Raw genomic sequence first — 17,650 nt, 5'->3', positions numbered from 1 at the left:
TGGCATTTGGGGTTGGATAACTTTTCTTTTGGCTGCACAGAGCAGCATGGGGGATCTTAGTTCCCGGACCAGGGATGGAACCCGCACCCCCTGCAGTGGAAGCACGGAGTCTTAACCACTGGACCGCCAGGGAAGTCCCTGGATAACTTTTTCTTGTGGGAACTGTCCTGTGCATTATAGAATGTTTAGCCTCATCCTTGCCTCTACCCACCAGATGCTCGTAGCCCTGCCATCCACCCAGTTGTGACAGCCAAAAATGATTGCAAGTGGTGCCAAATGTCCCCTGGAGGGCAAACCACCCCTGGTTGAGAATCCTTGCCCTAGAATACAGGCTGCATGAGGGCAATGCCACTACTGTTCTTGTTTCCCTCTCTCTCCAGTACATAGCACAGAGCCTGGCATATAGTCAACACCTAGGATTTTTTTTTTCTTGAATAAATTGAGTGGATTGTAAAACCGTATAAATATGCAATTTGGAATACTGAAAATATCCCCGTGAGTTCAGTTGCCATTTGTGATCATATTCTTTGGTGTCACTGCATCACAGTCTTTCTTCCAATTTATAGGTGGATTTACTGTCAAGACCAACCAGTTGAAGTTTACAAACTCTCCAAACTTGGTAGCGTTTCCATTTCCTCATGCAGCAATTTTGGAAGACTTGGATGGGTCTCTGTCCGGGAAAAATAGAAGTCACGTTCTTGCTTCTATGGAAACCCTTCCAGCTTCTTGTTTGGTCAAGGCCAGCTTCAGTCAGCTTGTCCATGGAAGTGTCTGTGAGGAAAATGTTCTCTTTCATCGTATGTCTATTGGTTTGTAAGTTGAATTAACTCTACATTTTGGCTTGTCAATGCACATGCATATATCATCCATGCTGTTGATATTTATAGAAGCGAAATTGTTTTCTGGAATCTTTTGGAGGTATTTAGTTCTACAAAAGTGACGTGGGGATAATTTTGACAGCTGTCAAATCATAAGTTTACGGTAGTTTTAGACTGATTCAAATGGCAGCTAACTTTCAATAACAATGGACCAGGTCTCATAGCCCTTGACCCCTTATTGGCATTTTGAGCTAATAGCGTCCTCTTGAAAAGACTCGTAACCAACAGAGAATTTGAAATATATTTAAATTAAGAGGATTATTAAAAATTCCAGTAATGTCCGTTCTCATTTGTGTACACCTGCTCCCCCTGAGCTCTTTTGAGGTGTTCAGTATGCTCCAGGGAAGCAATTGCTGACGCCTCCCTATTACTTGCAAAGTTGCTTCACCCCAGTTCATTTTCCTTGTTAATTTCACGAACTATTGCATTTGTACAATACATTTCCTATTAATATTGGAGCAAGGACTCCTTGGTTATGCTACCCAAACTACCATTAGGTCAGCACCTGGGCTGTTTATAATGCATAATAGGATTGCTTCTGCCCTCTTTAATTTCCAGGTAAAGATTGCTGAGTGTCCAGGGTTCTATCTTTTACCTATTTCAAATGCATTATATACATTTAGCCACACTTCTTTCCTTTTGTTTTGTGTCCTAACTGCATGAATATTAAGTCAAGTGCTTCAGCCAGGTCATGCTGGCATCTTATTTAAACAGGTAAACTCCAGAGAGTGAGCCTATATGGTCAGGATTGCACTAAGTCTGCATTCTGAACGCAGATGGCATCAGTATCTTGACATTGTTTTAGACACCTTAGTAATATAATACCCTGCTAGCATTGAATCATCTGAAAATGCTCCACTTTTGCTTTCCAAACTGTTTATTATTCTATCTAATGTTAATGGACCCGATTCCAGCGAGTAAAATAACAACGTGGAGGGATATATTTTCATTTCTAATCATTTGGATTATGCAGAGCATGCCTTTTCTTTTCATCCTTAGGAATGCATCCTGATTTTTATCATTTTAGTGATTTTAACAAAGATGTTTTTAATGAGCATTTTGAGCTTTATTAAAGTTAGCGATTTATTTCTTATATGCGTTTTTTCCAAATGAGGAAAATTAAAATAGATTTATGTAGTTAAAAAGAACATTCTGTGCTTGCATGATATTGATTTCTCTGTGTTGTTGATATTCCTTTTTTATGCCTTACTTGGAGACCTACTGGGAGACTGTGTCTTACAGAGGTGTTTAGCGGCATTAGAAGGCTCTGCAGGTGTAATCCTCTGAACATCTGCTCTTGGAGAATCTTCAGACAGGATAATTAGGTGCTTACCTAGGCAGCAGGTCATGATCCCAGCACTCAGGGACTGACAAGGTCAAAAAGATAATAATCCTGATACTGTATTCTAAGTAGATTCAAAAGACTCCTACTAGGGTGAAAAACTTGCCTTGGTTTGTTTGTAATTTTCTTGGTTTTAAAATAGAAAACCTCGTGTCCCAGAAACCCCTTCAGTCTTGAGAAAACCAGGTTGGTTGGTCACCCTACTCCCTAGGCTTCTATTTAAACATTTTCAGGTTGATTCACAGGTCTGTGGACAAGTGCTCAATGACCCCAAATTTGCCCCAGGGGAGTCTTAGCACACTCCCAATTATGAGCCTCTTAGCCTTCATGTCCTCATCTCTAGGGTAAGGTGGTTGGGTTAGATGATCTCGAAGGCCTTGCTAGTCAGAGTGCATCAGTGTGGTCTGGGATTAGACTTGGGAATCTCAGACTCACCGCAGATGTTCTGAGTCAGGACCCACAGGGGATTTATACTCAATGTTTAGAAGCACTGCCCTAAGGTCTTTCTAACTTGAGCTTTCCAGGATTCTATCCTCAACTATTTGTGTTCAGTGACTTGATCTCTGTCCCAGAGCATTATAACCTCATTAGGAACATGTCAGAGCTAATGAGCAATTTGAATTCTGCGTAGATACAAACTTTGCTGCATTTCATGGAGAAAGGATTAATTTGTTGTGCTATTTGCCCTGGAGCACGCACCCTAAGAGTTGATTTACAAAGCTCTCACGGTCCCCATCTTTTGGGGTTGCATGTTGATGGAGATCTGATGTGGCACAAGGACCCTGCCCTATTCCCTTTCAACTCTTAGCCTCCTCCTGCCTCCCTCAGCCCAGGTCCCCAGAGGGCAAGGCGTGAGGGCTGCACAGCTGTTTAATGGGGCACCTCTGCCCCCTAACCAGCAACCGAGTGCTTGGAGTGTGATCTCCTCCTTGGAGGCCCCTTCTGGTTCATGTTCACTATAAGTTCCTTGTTTGACATTGGCGACCTCTCCTCACTACCTTTTCCAAGAGTGATGGGTGATTACATTGTGGCATTTCTGGTTTTGTACCTTCCTCTGACTTGACCTTGCAGTTGGGTTGACTGAGGCTTAAAAATGTTTGAAGTTGGTAATAATGTTTAATATTTAGGTGAAGGAAAGATTCCCACCCTCTACAAGGCAGAGTGTAGTTTCTGTTTTGTTAAAATGATGACATGCTTGGTTTGGGTGAGTTCCCTCTCACTTGCCAGTTCTAAAAACGTGCTGTCTTTAGGGACCACAGGTACTCAGCATAGCATTCCTTTCCTGGCTTCCAATCTCATTCTACCAGCCCCATCCTTCCTGATAAGACTGGAAAGCTTTAGCCCTATCAGTGTAAGTCAGGACCTCATTTCAGAAAAATGTCAGGCACGTTTCCTATAGAGGCCTCATAATGGCAACGTGCCTCACATTCCAGAAATCAGTTCCTGGATTTACTGATCCCACATTTCTTATGTCTAGAGATAAATTACCTGGAATGAGGATCATCTCACCAGTGGATTTCTGTGAGCTCCTTCTAGACCTCCTTTGTAAGTTCGTCTCCCTGCCCCTTAAATGCTAGTGTTCCTTAGGGTTCTGTGAGAAGCTTTCCTCGCACGTCATGCTCTTCCCAAGTGATCTGGATTATTCCACAGCCTCGGTTAACAGTCACTGTTGATTCTAGATTTTTTTCCTCCAGTCTACATCGCTTTATTGAATTCCAGATCCATTTATCCAATCTGCCCTGCGCAGTATTGAAGTCACTCGCCACAGGTGGCTACTGAACACGTGAAATGTGGCTCGCCCAAATGGAGATGTGCCATAAGTTTAAACTATACACCTTATTTCTAAGACTTTGTATGAAAAAAAAGAATGTAAGAGAGCTCAACAATTTGTTCATATTGCTTACGTTGAAATGATAAGTTTTGAATATATTGGGTTAAATATATTATTAGAATTAATTTCACGTGTTTCTTTTAAATTTTTCAATGTGGCTACAATAAAATTTAAGATTCTATCTGCAGCCTGCATTTATGGCTTGTATTATATTTCCGTTGAGCAGCTATGCTTTCAGTATTTCCACTAGAGTATTCAACAGCCATCTCAAACTCAACTTGTCAAAACTGAACGTATGGTCTTTATTCCTCGGACCTATTCCTCCCTCGGTGTTCAGAATCTCTGGGTGTTCAGACAACTGATTCAGTTATATCTAAACCAGAGATGGGAGTCATCCTTGACTCATCTTCTTACTTATTCCTGACAGAAATCACCTACCAAGTCCAGCCCATTTTATCGCCTAAAAAATCTCTCCTGAGTTTTTCTACTTCTCTCCTTCCCAGCTACTCTAGTCCAGGTTGACACTGCTTCCCACCTGTATAACCACAACAGCCTCTTAGCTTGCCACCTTGCTGTGATGCCATTCTTAAACTTTTTGAGGCTTTGTAGATCGGATCTGGTCTTGCCATCCATGCATTTCTTTGTAGAAACTTTGTCAAGGTTTCCCAGTGCCTCCCGATGAAAGCCTGCCATTTGTAATGTCTTGTGGGCACTTCATGACCTGCTCCTGTTTGTACTTCTAGCATCATTTCTCAGTGCTCTGCCCTCCCTTCCCTGCATTTTATGCCTCAGCCATTCTCAACTTCTTTGTGCTTTTCAGCCCATAAGGCTCAGCTTCCATGAACTCAACATGAAGATTGTTTTCTCTAGTAAGCTTCCCTGAGCTTTCTGTACAGCTTTTGTATCCCTGCTGTGTGCTGGCTCTCTATACTTGCTCTAACCAATACTCATAGCTCCTACATAGCTTTATAAATTGCCCCTCCCTCTTCATACATGGTAAGTAGGGCAAGGATAGGGTTTTCTGTTTGTTTGTATTATGGTGCCCAGTACCATGTTGAACATATAGTGACTCAATAAAATTAGTATTGAATAAATGAATATCATTTAAGAAATTGTGGACTCCCCCAAATCTTCCTGTAGTGTCCTTATTGTCCATTTCTCTCTTAGGACATATTTATGAGGAGTCCACAGCCCTTAACTTTTCTTTAGAAGATCCAGGATTAAAAGACTATCCTCAGTCTTTGTTTCTAAAATTCCTAGCAACATCAAATACTTAAGAATATCCTTTCATAATGTCTTCTGGGCTTTTGCTTGCCCGGGGCTGTCAGTTGATCAGATGATTTATTTTAACAGCTGATTTCTTCTCCACTCTGCCCCTACCCCACCCACCGAATCAGCAGTTTGCATACATTTGCAATCCTTTTCTTTTCCTGGTGGTATAGATGCATAGAATTGTGATGGGGGGAATGAGAATGAACTTTCACAATTACCATCTGGGAATTATTTGTTTTTTGGTTTAGAGCACTCTACAGCTCCTTCAGTTGACATAGATTTATTCAAATGTCAGTAAATCAAGCCTTGATCTGTCTTCCAATTATGTACTGAATTGAATGTGGGGGAAATTAAAAGAGTTTACAAGATGTTGTAGGTTGGCCAACCAGTCCTTCTGAGTTTTAATAGGAAGTACATAAAAGAAAGTCAAGATATATGCGTATGTTTGAAATTATTTTTCAAAGGCTGAAGAATAGAGAGGTAATTAAGAATCATTTGTGGGCATAAATCATAGGCCACCCTCCCTCCGCCACTTCCTAGGTATGTTCCTGGACAAGTTACTTCACCTCTTTCTGCTTCAGTTCTCCTATCAGTAAAATGAGCCAAATGGTACTTAAATCACAGGGTCGTTGTCTGGCATGTAGTAAGTGCTCAGTAAATGTTGTCTTTCAAAAGTCTCTACATTTATGAATGGTCTGATGAACCTAGGGGCAGGACAGGAATAAAGACGCAGACATAGAGAATGGACTTGAGGACACGGGAAGGGGGAAGGGTAAGCTGAGACGAAGTGAGAGAGTAGCATTGACATATATACACTACCAAACGTAAAATAGATAGCTAGTGGGAAGCAGCTGCATAGCACAGGGAGATCAGCTCGGTGCTTTGTAACAACCCAGAGGGGTGGGATAGGGAGGGTGAGAGGGAGACGCAAGAGGGAGGGGATATGGGGATATATGTATACATATAGCTGATTCACTTTGCTGTACAGCAGGAACTAACACAACACTGTAAAGCAACTATACTCCAATAAAGAGGTTTAAAAAAAAAAGTCTCTACATCTATGATTGACAAAACAACATATAAACTTACTACTAATAGAATAAAATATTATAGATGATTACGTTTCTGAGAAGCAAATGCCTGGCAAGGGAATTAAGTTTGCTCAAATGAAACTTAATCCAATTCTTGAAAAATAGGGAACACTTTCCAATAGCCACATGACATTGCACTTATCCAACGAAATATCCCAGAAAGTCGTGGAATCTGCAGTCTTTCAGGACACAGTTTATGATTCATTGTGCCCCAAAGCTTCTGTTTCTCTCTTCCTATTTCTCCTAGAAAAGAAAAGGCTAATGTTGCTGTTGATCACCTTGATTCTTAGATCCTGCTTAATATCCTTCCCTGTAGTGCTTGCGCTCAGGGTTTACCTATGGAACTGCTCTTAATGTGTCAGTGTTCAGAGTACAAGGCACCCCCTGCCTCTATGAATGCAAAAGTAAAGAAGAGTTGAAATGGAAATTGTGGCCTAGCTTTTCCTTTAATAATCACCTAACGCTCCTTCCTAGGGATAAATAGGCATAGCATCACTAATGGTATCTTTTCAGTTCTCAAAAAAACCACATGTGAGACAGGAAAATTCCAAGAAGTTTTATCCGCTCTTGGCAGCAGAGGTTACAGCAGTAAAATAGGAAAAGATCTAAACATCAAAATGGAGCCCACACTGAGGACTATCATCAACAATACTCCATGGTTATTAAATTTCATGAATAATAAAGGGGTCCAGGGGTGTGCTGGTACCTGTTTTACAACTAGCTTTCTAGAATAAAGACCCTGATTTGTAGCATTTGCTTAATTCTGTGGTGAAAATACTCTCACACGATCTGTCCTGATATCACTGAACACGGAGTTGGGAAGAGGGGCTGACGGTGAGCTCATGAGGGGGAGTCTGTCAGCCCCACCAGCACCAGGTGTGCATATATATAAAAGAGGAGGTAGGCTTTATAGTCTTAACTCCCTACTAGATGCATGTAGTTGTTTTTCAATATTCCTGACAAGTAGTTGTCTACCTTGGAGTTGTGTAGCTCCAAGGGTGGTGTTTTCATGTTCTGAGATAGCCATTCCAGCTGTATTCCACAGATCAAGAAAGAGATGCAATAGGATGTGAGGGATAGACAGATGGACAATAGACATCTGTTGATTCTCTTCAAGGATTGAGGTATAGTAAGCAAGAATTATTATCCCAAGTGTGTCGCAAAAACTTTAGACACTACCTTTGGGGAGGTGCTCGGTTGATTTTGGGACTTTTCTACAATCAATTATTATTGCTTTAGCTAACTCTGAAAAAAGATAAACAGAAATATATATCTGCAAAGTCATGGAGGAGTGATGTGGGGTGTACCTGCCAGAAACGCAAGGATTCATACGGCTTACCTCTCTGCCTATTTTTTTACATGAATTTTTTTACATGAATTTAAGAATTGTTAAAAGTTTGGAAGGAAGAATGAGGGTTAGGGTTTCTTTTCTCTTAGGTTTCTTACTCAGAAGGAGAAATATTTGTTTCTCAATCAATAAGGGTAGTATATACAGGAAACCCCTTACTGATACATGTCAGTTATCACTGGGTGATGGCAGATCAGCAGATAGAATAGTGGTTCTTGGACAGGACTTTTTTTTCATGTAAAAAAATTTCTGTTTATTATTATTGCTCACCAATGGGGAGGTACGGTTTATTTACACCAATAGCCATAGGGGCAAGGGGAATACACAGTTAGCAACCTGTATAGGATGGGCTACTTATGCAAAAATAAGACTCTCCAAAATGAAGGACAGTGGTGAGCTTCTGACAAGGACTTCTTATGAGCCCAGTGTATTTTTAAAGGATGCTCAAGAAAAGTCGTGCCACAGAAATTTGTCGGCTGTGCTCAACATTTTGATTTTGTCCTCTTTGTGCAGTAAAAGATGAGAGTAACAGCAGCAAGCATGAATATCCAGGCAATGCCGACAGTACCATTTGGGGCTCATTTTTATGATGTGTCTGGCTTAGGAGATGTGTAATTATAAAGGGTTTATTTCACAATTGCTCCGAATTTAGAGCATTTAGAGCTCAGTGCAGTGTTTGTCTTAATACACAGAGATGTGGACCCTCAGGAAAAGTAAGCTAATGGTAAACACAAACCAGGGAGTTAATGTTTGTTCTCACTGGTATTGTTGATTGCCTAACAAATCTTCTGTGGGCAGTATACACGCAACAGTTCTGCACAGTATCTGGGCACTAAATTACATAACTGTTGATGCAACTAGTATTGTAAGTTGGTACTTAGGTTGGGAAGTTTTATCAAGTGATACTGCTATATTTCTAAAGGAAAATGTCCCTTAATTAAAAACAGGCTTGGTGATTAAAAAAAAATTAAGCTACCTCATAGAAAAGGAAAGGCTTGAAGTCCTCTTGTCATTTTGATTGTATACAGGAGCCATTGCTGACTCGGAGGTAAGGGTTAACATTTCAAATGGACTGGTTGCCTCCTGATTTCTTGCACATAAAGCCATGAGAAGTTCAGGGAGAGACTTCTTCTCCTAGTAATGAAGCTTTCTGCTGCTAATGGCCCATGCAGACTCCCTTGGCTTCTCCAAATTAGAAATACTTGTGTGCTCCTTTGCTTCATTAACAGTAAAGAGAGGGAGATTGGTGGCTATTTAGGGCAAGCGAAAATTGTAGTAATTATGGTTGGTAAATTCTCTTCACGGTATTCTTCTACTCTTGATGTTCTTTGGGTGCTTTTCAGAAAAGCTCACCACTGTCACTGCTGGCATTTGTCCTAGAGGGATGGGAGCTGATTTGACCTAGTATTTTTGGCTCTTGGGGTGATGGTCAACAAAAGGCATCTTGCCTACTGGGAGATGGGTCTTTCACATTTTGATTTGCTTTTCAGAATGCACAATACGATCCTTTCCACTACCGACTGTGATATAGGAATATTTGATAACCTCCTCTACCTGTATTTCCCTAAAGAAAGCTCATTCTGCCCTCGAGTGCCTGTGAAATTGCATTCCACATAAACCTTGGTCAAGATGTATGGGGTGGCTTGGTAGGGTCGGGCAGTGAATGAGGAAAAGGTAGAGGAAAGGATGGTTTAGGATCACAGTGCACTATGGTTGGGTCTCTGGTTGACCAAGTTAGCATCAGATTACTGGATACTGTTGGAAGAAGGGCATCAAAAAGAAGGTGCAGGGCTTCCCTGGTGGCGCAGTGGTTGAGAGTCTGCCTGCCGTTGCAGGGGATGTGGGTTCGTGCCCCGGTCCGGGAAGATCCCACATGCCACGGAGCGGCTGGGCCCGTGAGCCATGGCCGTTGAGCCTGCGCGTCTGGAGCCTGTGCTCTGCAACGGGAGAGGCCACAGCAGTGAGAGGCCCACATACCGCAAAAAAAAAAAAAAAAAAGAAGGTGGAAAAGTCCCGAAGATTAATAGAACTGAATTAATGTTAGCATTTAGTGGTTTTACAATATTTGAAAACAGGGTCATGTTCATAGGGGGGCCTTCTGAAACTGGGGAGTATGGCCTGAAAAATGGCTCCTTCAGTAAGTGAAATTACAATCTATAGCAACAGAATCAGGAGAAATTAGATCTTAAAACTGACTTATAAATGTGATGCTGATAGAAATCTGAGAAATAATTTAAGTCTAGTCCAAGTGACCAGGGAGAATTCCTGGGGCCACATTGCTGGAATGAAGAAGAATTTCTGGAAATATGCATTATCTCTTAAGAAAAGAGTGATAAAATCTAGGATGGTCAGGCAAAGTAAGTGACAAAATACAGGTTGGAGTGATTAGTTGTGAACAGATGGATGCATTTCAACAAATAGAATTCTTTTGGCCTATAGTTAAAAAAAAAACACCCCAAAACCCTAATGTAAAAGTGGTTCAATTGAGAGCACTCAACTAGGATAGAAGAAATCTAAGTTCATAAGGAAATCTTAGCCTTTTCCTAAACCAGGGCCCACTGTTAGTGCAGATTGCTTGTGTATGTCCAGGAGAGGTTTTCTGACCACTAAACTTAAGTGTGTAAGTCCTTTGGGTGAATATCTTACTGATAATGGGGTTGACTGTATCAGGATCTGATAACTTATGATCAATTGCTTATCTCCTTCGATAAGTAAGTTTACAAGAAATCTCCTGACACTCATGTGGTTTTCTGGGTAGACTTCCCTGGGACCAAACATCACTAAATAGCCAGTTAGGGTGTTCTAGTCCATTCAACACTCATTTATTCATTCAGCAAACATTTGTTGAATACCCACTATGTGAAAGGCAGTTTTATTTCTCACTACAAATTACTAAATGGAAATTCTGATTTATCAGTGAGTCTTGGAATTCAGTCCTGTGATTCATTTTCCAGAGCCCATATGTCTCTGTGAAAGCTGAAGGGCTGCTCTTTCAGAACCTGAAATTTTCGGAATCATTTTCTGGACTGTGGGGAATCCCACCTGATGTATTGACCTTGGTACTTGCTGCGGCTAACTCATTTGCCTCTTTGGTATTTCAACTTACCTCTTCTTATCACATTTGTTTTACATTTATTTCCCAGCAACCTATCTTCACTTAGTAAATATATTAGTTGGGCCAAATTGTGCTGGCTGATCTCCTGGGACCCTGGGACTCATGGTTTCAGTCAGGGTAAGAGAAAGCCATAGCGATTGAGGAGAAAGGGCTAGAAAATACAAGGGAGAAAATTAAGCTTTCTCAAGCTTGTCTAAAATTAAAATTTACAAATAACTTTCATAAATGGAGGAGGAATTTGAGGATGTGAACTCCCCAAAGCTGGAAGAAGGAACAAGATAAAATATGGAGGGAATTTCCACAGTAGATTGGATGTTAGAACAGATGACCCTTCATATCCACTCTGATTCTAAGAATGTGAGTCCAGGATTTACTTAAGTTCCAATTTAAATCTTGATATACATGCAAAAAAAGCCCTCCATATCCCAGGCCCAAAGAGAGGAAGAGGCCCCCCTACCCCAAGATTTCTAAAGGTTTGGTGAATGCTACGTAGGAACATCTGGGAAAGAGTAGTTCTTTTATTCCAAATGCCCTGAGCATTCTTTATCCCTTTCATTTTACTTATTAATGGATGAAACAAGCACATTTAATCTTACAAGAAATATGTATCAGGTGCTACATTGCCAGGGCTAAAGCTCTGCACCATGAAAGGTTTTGAGTGTGTTTTTAAATGACCATATTATATCCTGGATAAACTCTAGACAGTAAAATAAGTAGACAGCGTGGCAAACCAGGCACATCTGAGGTTCTTTCTTAAATGAGCTATAGGTAGACTTACTGGGCTTAGTGATGGTTACTGAATACTTCACATAGATTATGACTTTAAGTTTCACAGTTGCTATAGGATATACATACTGTTGTTGTCTCCATTAAAAAAAAAAGGAAATTAGAGCTTAAAGAGGGTCAGTGAGTCCCCCAAATTCATACATCTAGTGCACGCAGATATAGACTTGCAGTTTACACCCATTTGACAATGGTGCCCAAAGCATTTAACACTAAAACCAGTCTCCTCTCTATAATATGCCACTAGATTGTAAATTGGCTTTCGATGTGCTCACATCACCCCTTCACTTTGAAAACCCAACATCCTCCTTTGTCTCATTTCCCTTTACTTTGAGAATTTAATTATCTTCCTGTAGCAACATGCCACAGTTAAAGATTCTCATCAAAACTAAACCAGAAGGGGAAGGAAGGTCGTAATGGGTGTTGATTTTTTTTTTTTTAGCTTTTGCTTTATTTTTTTTCTGTCCACTTTTTCTTTTAGGGTCTAAGCAGGTGGCAAAATCTATTTATCTTCTAGTGAAGTCTTAAAAATCACTTTCTGGAATGGGCTGCATAGAATACTTTGTAGAAATTTAAAACTTTCTAGCTCTGCCTGTGATGTTCACATACTACTTTTACCATATTCTGTCTCAGTTTCCTCACTTGGTAAAATGCTGTTCTTCTAGAAACCCTTTCTATACATTGGGAAGTTGGCATCGCTTTTGGGAAGAGCTCCTCCATGCAGGCTTCGTTTGTGTAACAAACATGGTTTGAGTGCCCATAATGTGCAGGGCCCAGTGCCAAGGGGCAGGGCACCAGAAAAGACAAAATGTCTCTAGCTTCAGGATGTCGCATTCCTTGTTAACAAGCAAGAACGCAAACCCACTGGCACTGAGTGAGCCCTGGGCATCGTGTAAGCCCACAGGAGAGGACCCAGGGCCCTCTGCATTCTGGGGAAGCTTACTGAGGCTGTTCCTGCTGGGCCATTGGAGGTAGGCTCTGAGGTTCTGGGCTTCAGCCACTGCTCCCCAGAGGGATAACTAGTGACTGTGTAATAACGCATTCTGCTGCTGATAAACCCGGGCTATGGCAATATTCTGACCTTGGACATTTCTTTAAAATAATAGTATATAGTCCTGGCCTATATGAACTCATTAAGATGGCATTGATTAGTGGCCTAAGATCTGAGTGTTACAGGTCAGTGTGATACACAAATGGTCCAGTGACACCTTCCCACTGGGCTTTTTGACACACACCATGACCGCTAAAACCTCTATAGACACTGGGACGAGAGACGTACATGGAGAAAATAGATGAATTATAGCTGATGGGAGAGGAGTGCCTTAGATCCAGGATGGACAAAAAACTTACCACCTGCTTTTTTTCTTTTTAAATCACTCTAGAGCCAATGCCCCAAAAGTTTCTTATGATTTAACCTTAACGGACAGCAGAAATAAGACAACCACTGTCAGTTATGTGCATGACACACTGTCCAACCCTTACGGCTGGATGGCGCTGCTCTTGGATCAAGAGACCTACTCACTGCGATTTGAGAGCCCTTGGACCAACAGCTCTCTGCAGGTAACCCCCGGCATCCACTTGATGGTAGATTCCATTCCCCAGGGGTTCCCATCTTTCCTTCTGTGACGCAGTAGTTTGCAGGTATTAGCATCTTCTGGTGCTGATCAAGAAAACTGCAGCAGCATTTTGACCAGATGAATGTAACCTGAATTTGAGGTATGATTGTCTTTTATCTTAAACTTGAACATTTTAGAATCCCTTTAAACCTCACCTTGAACACAGAATGGTTCTGCCTGAAATTTTAACTTTATTAATACAATGAAAAACAGCTTCTAAGCATCCTATAGAATTGTAGTCTTATATATTATGGGTTAAGAACCAACTTACCCCAGGGAAGTGTTTGTAGCCGAGAGAGAATAGCTTCACAAGGCATTTTTTTACATTGCACACTGCCACCTTGTGGTCAAAGATTAACTTGCACCTGAAAACGAAAGGCACTAGCCTTTCGTTTGGATTGAGTTGAAGGAGTCAGATGGTTAGGGGGAGGGAAGGTAGGAAAAACCATAAGAAAAATAGGTGCATTTTCTGCAGAAAAATCAATCCAGTGGATTTCCTCAAGCTTCTTTCATTCCTTTTAACACATTTCTTTCTTCCCATCTCATCACACGCATTCTCCCTAAAGGTCATAAGAGCAGGTCTTAGGGAGCTGGAAGCAGGTGTGCCATAGATCTGAAGAATTCAAAGCAGAATCCATTTGATCCCCTCACCACAGCTCTCAGGAAGAATGTACACCTCTCTCCCCTTCCCCTGAGGTTCCCATGAGAACATTCTGGGAAGGTGAAGGCAGTAGAATGGTGACTCTGGAGGTGGACACCTGGGTCTCTGTCCCAGATCAGCACTGTCCTGCTTTGTGATGTAGGGAGAGTTACCGAACCTCCACCTGCCTCAGTGTCTTCGTCTATAAAATGGAGGCAATACTAGTCACAATCCCCAGAGTCTTTCAAGGGTTGGATGCCTTGATATGAATGATACCTGAGCCAATGCTCAACCGTGTTAGCTGTTACTCTTATAAATGGATGGCACTCCTATCATTGCCTGCCTGTTTGAGTCTTGGGGAAAACTGGACAGGAATTCTACATGTGTCTCTGTCTCTTCTTGCTGTTTGACCTGGGACGAGTTACTTCGCTTGTCTGAACTTTGGTTTTCTCCTCTGTTAATTGAGATTGTTAAACAAGAAGAACCTTACAGCTTTCAGTCCTCACACTGTATGATTTTGTAGCTTTAGTTATGAATTTATGATGGAGTAGATTTAAGTAAGCCCATTTCCCACAAGAAAAGTAGCCGGCGTGAACAGTCCTGTTTCTAAACCACTCCATCTGAGTTCTTTGTAACTCTTCTTCTGGGAAGAGTCTTCCTCACTCAATGAGCACTTTTGTACTTTTCTCTCACTTCAAGTACTCAGCGACATTTGAGAACTTTGCTCCTGGGAATTACCTGCTGCTGGTGCACACAGACCTGTGGCCTCACCCTGACATCCTCATAAGGTGCGGGAGTCAAGTGGGGCGGTCCCTTCCGTCTCTTCCATCACCTGGTCGGGACCAAGGCTGTGACTGGTTCTTCCACAGCCAGTTGAGACAACTCACCTATCTGGGTAAGTATAATTGGATGAGCATGTTGAGCACATAGTCAGAAACCACTATTCCCTTTGGAATACCAAACATTGGTGCTGTGAAGTGACGAGGAGCTGAAAGAGACCGCTGCGTGTTATGGTTAAGTGGCTGGGCTCTGAATCAGACTGCCTGCATTGGAATCCCAGCTCTAGCACCTACTAGCTATGGGACATCGTGCAGGTATCCTTTCTAAGCCTCAGCCTCCTTATCTGTAAAATGGGATCATAAAAGGACCTATCTAAAGGATAGGAAATTAAAAAAAGGATAACATGTAAAATTCTTTAGGAGAGGGTCTAACCCAGAGCAAGTGCTTAATAAACTTTGACTGCTATTCATATTTTTCATTCATGTTAAGGCCATGTTGCATTTGTAGAAAAGTCAACTGCACATGTAAAGACAGGATGGCTGGTTGTGATCACAGATACAAGGAACAGCAAAGGTACAGAGAGGCAGGATGAAGAGTGTAGTCAATGTGGAAGGTGAGAGGCCTTGGAAGGAAATCTGAGGTCAGAAAAATGAGATGCATGGAAGGCTATCTGAGGACTGGGGGATGGGCTGTCTTGTCTTGTGTCAGAGGCAGCATCAGGGTGAAGGGTCCAGGAGCCTCATTTTATAGAACCAGAAACCCTACAGTGATTGCAGAGTAACAGGGGCCAAAAGGATTTCCTTACCTTCTTATTGTGCATGTTTCACGGGAGCCCAATGTGTGGATCAGGGCCATACATTTCTTTTGACTTCCTGGACTTCCTGAAATCTCATATTTGACTTCCTGAAATCTCATATTTCTTTTCCATATTATTTCAGCATTGGTCACTCTGAGTACATGGTGTCCACTTCTACCAACCTTAGCTCAGTGTGGTCTCTAAGAAGGAGAATCTGACAAAATGAGTCTCTAAAAGGACAATTTTGTTATGAATTGGTCTTAATAGATCCTGGTTGAAATCAGGGCCATGTCAAGCATGGCAAGTCCCAGTCTCTGCCACAAGCCAGACTTGGCCTTAAGGGTTTGGGGAGCTGGTAGGCGCCCTGAGTTCTTTGTCCCTCTCACTTGTGCCTACAGCCACTTGTCAACTGGGTCTGATTACACTTGAGCCCTGGGGCGATTACATTTTAATAGCACCAGAGAGGAGAGGATGGTGATTCCCGGGTTTTTAAAAAGTCTTGGCCAAATGGATTACTCTATATTTTATTTGCACTGAATTGTACCATTCATACTTTATTCCAGATTTGATTCATCCATAAATATAACCTAAAACTATAAAAAATCAGGATGGACAGAGAACCCTGAGACTGTTTTACCACTAGAGTCACATACAGCCATTAAGTAAGAGCAGATAGTTGCCATTTACTTTAACTATGGCTATTCATTTGCTGTATATTCTGAAACAAAATTTTAATTTCAAATTGCTCTTGTTTTATTAGTTAGCATGCTTCTGAGGAGCCTGTCTTGTCCATTGATCAGATTTGTTCATGAACTGTAAACTAATTTGAACAGTCGCATAAACCAAGCATGATAAAGGAACATTTGTGGCATAAAGAAAACAAAATCAAGTCATGCAGCTAAAGATTTTCTTCCCTCCCATTACTTATTGAATTAACAGCAAGTTATAGTATTATACTATATTTACACATATGGTATAAATGCATATCTGTATAAGTATATATATATATTTTATGTAGATGAGCATCTGTATTATATATATACATATATAGGACTTAGGTGAATATTTCAGTATAAGCCATTTTTATTAGGCAGATGGCTTTTACTAATTAAAGAGTCTTTGTATCAGAATACCTTGGTATCTCCACTTTTGAATAATATGAGTTGGACAAGGAACAGGAAGTCACAGAGGGTTGCAAGTCGGATACCCGGACTCCTTGGAGAGGATTCCTGGTCCTCCAAGTAGCGGCTTTCATGGCCATCTGTGCTTCCGCCATCCTGTGTCTGAATGGAGTAGGGAGGTGGCGAGAGCCAGGCCTGTTCCCATTCCTGGGCTGGCACAGTGAGGACTTGAGGTTTCAGGAGGAACCGAGGCTCACACTGGTCTTCCGTGGTGGTGTCCCATGCAGCTACATTGGGTTGTGTGGATCGGGTATGACTTTGGAGGTCTTCTGTGTAAAGTCTGCACCACCACTAGGAAGTTGACGAGGCGGCTACCATGGTGTCCGTAGACCCAACAGCCCAACAGCAGTGAGGTAGCTGTGGCTGACCCCTCAAAAAGCCTCCAAGCAGTAGAGTTCAGTTACATATTGATTAGTTTGTTACTTTCACTTAATTGTTTTCTTTGGACCATGGGGCTTTATAGGTCTCTGTGATTGGGATAATTTACATAAAATAACATTTAATCCAAGAAGAGAAGCCCTCACAGTCTATGTGGACATATTCCTGGAATGAAAAAAACAAAACAAAACAAAACAAAAAACCCAGGGGGAGGTTGTGTATACAGAAGGTTCGTTTTATTATAGGGAAACTGCTTGACCCTCCTCCAGGTCCACCGAGTTTCCTGTCAGGCTTTGGGGGGTGGGCATGGCTGGGGGGACACTGCCCCTTTCCCTGCTGGCCTTCCATCTGGAGTCTTGCTGCACTGGCAGTTGGCTGGCTTTCACTCATTCCTTGACCACTTCTAAGCAGACCGTCTTTTGTATTGTTTGTGTGCAGCCCTACCACATCCCCCCAGAGAGAAGTTTTAAAAAAATCACAATTATCTTCATTTCCTCCATTTAGCTCCTTGCTGTGTGATTTAAGATGCCTGACTTGTCTTTGACCCAGCCGAGAATGGCAGAGAGCAGAACCCAGGCATTCTGGCTCCTGGCTGTGAC

The 17,650-nt window shown here is 41.7% G+C and overlaps 1 protein-coding gene across 1 annotated transcript in view; it reads left to right on the top strand.

Annotated features, from left to right (window-relative positions):
• Positions 1-17,650, top strand: part of PKHD1 (PKHD1 ciliary IPT domain containing fibrocystin/polyductin) — a 430,010-nt gene that overhangs the window by 206,962 nt on the left and 205,398 nt on the right. Inside the window, exons 47-49 of the mRNA XM_065885004.1 lie at positions 567-813; positions 13,043-13,220; positions 14,616-14,811. Of these exons, the coding sequence (XP_065741076.1) occupies positions 567-813; positions 13,043-13,220; positions 14,616-14,811 (621 nt within the window). The remainder of the gene's footprint in view (positions 1-566; positions 814-13,042; positions 13,221-14,615; positions 14,812-17,650) is intronic.

The sequence above is a fragment of the Phocoena phocoena genome, chromosome 10, assembly GCF_963924675.1.
Source record: "Phocoena phocoena chromosome 10, mPhoPho1.1, whole genome shotgun sequence".
Lineage (NCBI taxonomy): Eukaryota > Metazoa > Chordata > Mammalia > Artiodactyla > Phocoenidae > Phocoena > Phocoena phocoena.
Note: the sequence above shows the minus strand (reverse complement) of the source record. Positions and strands in the feature narration are given on the sequence as shown.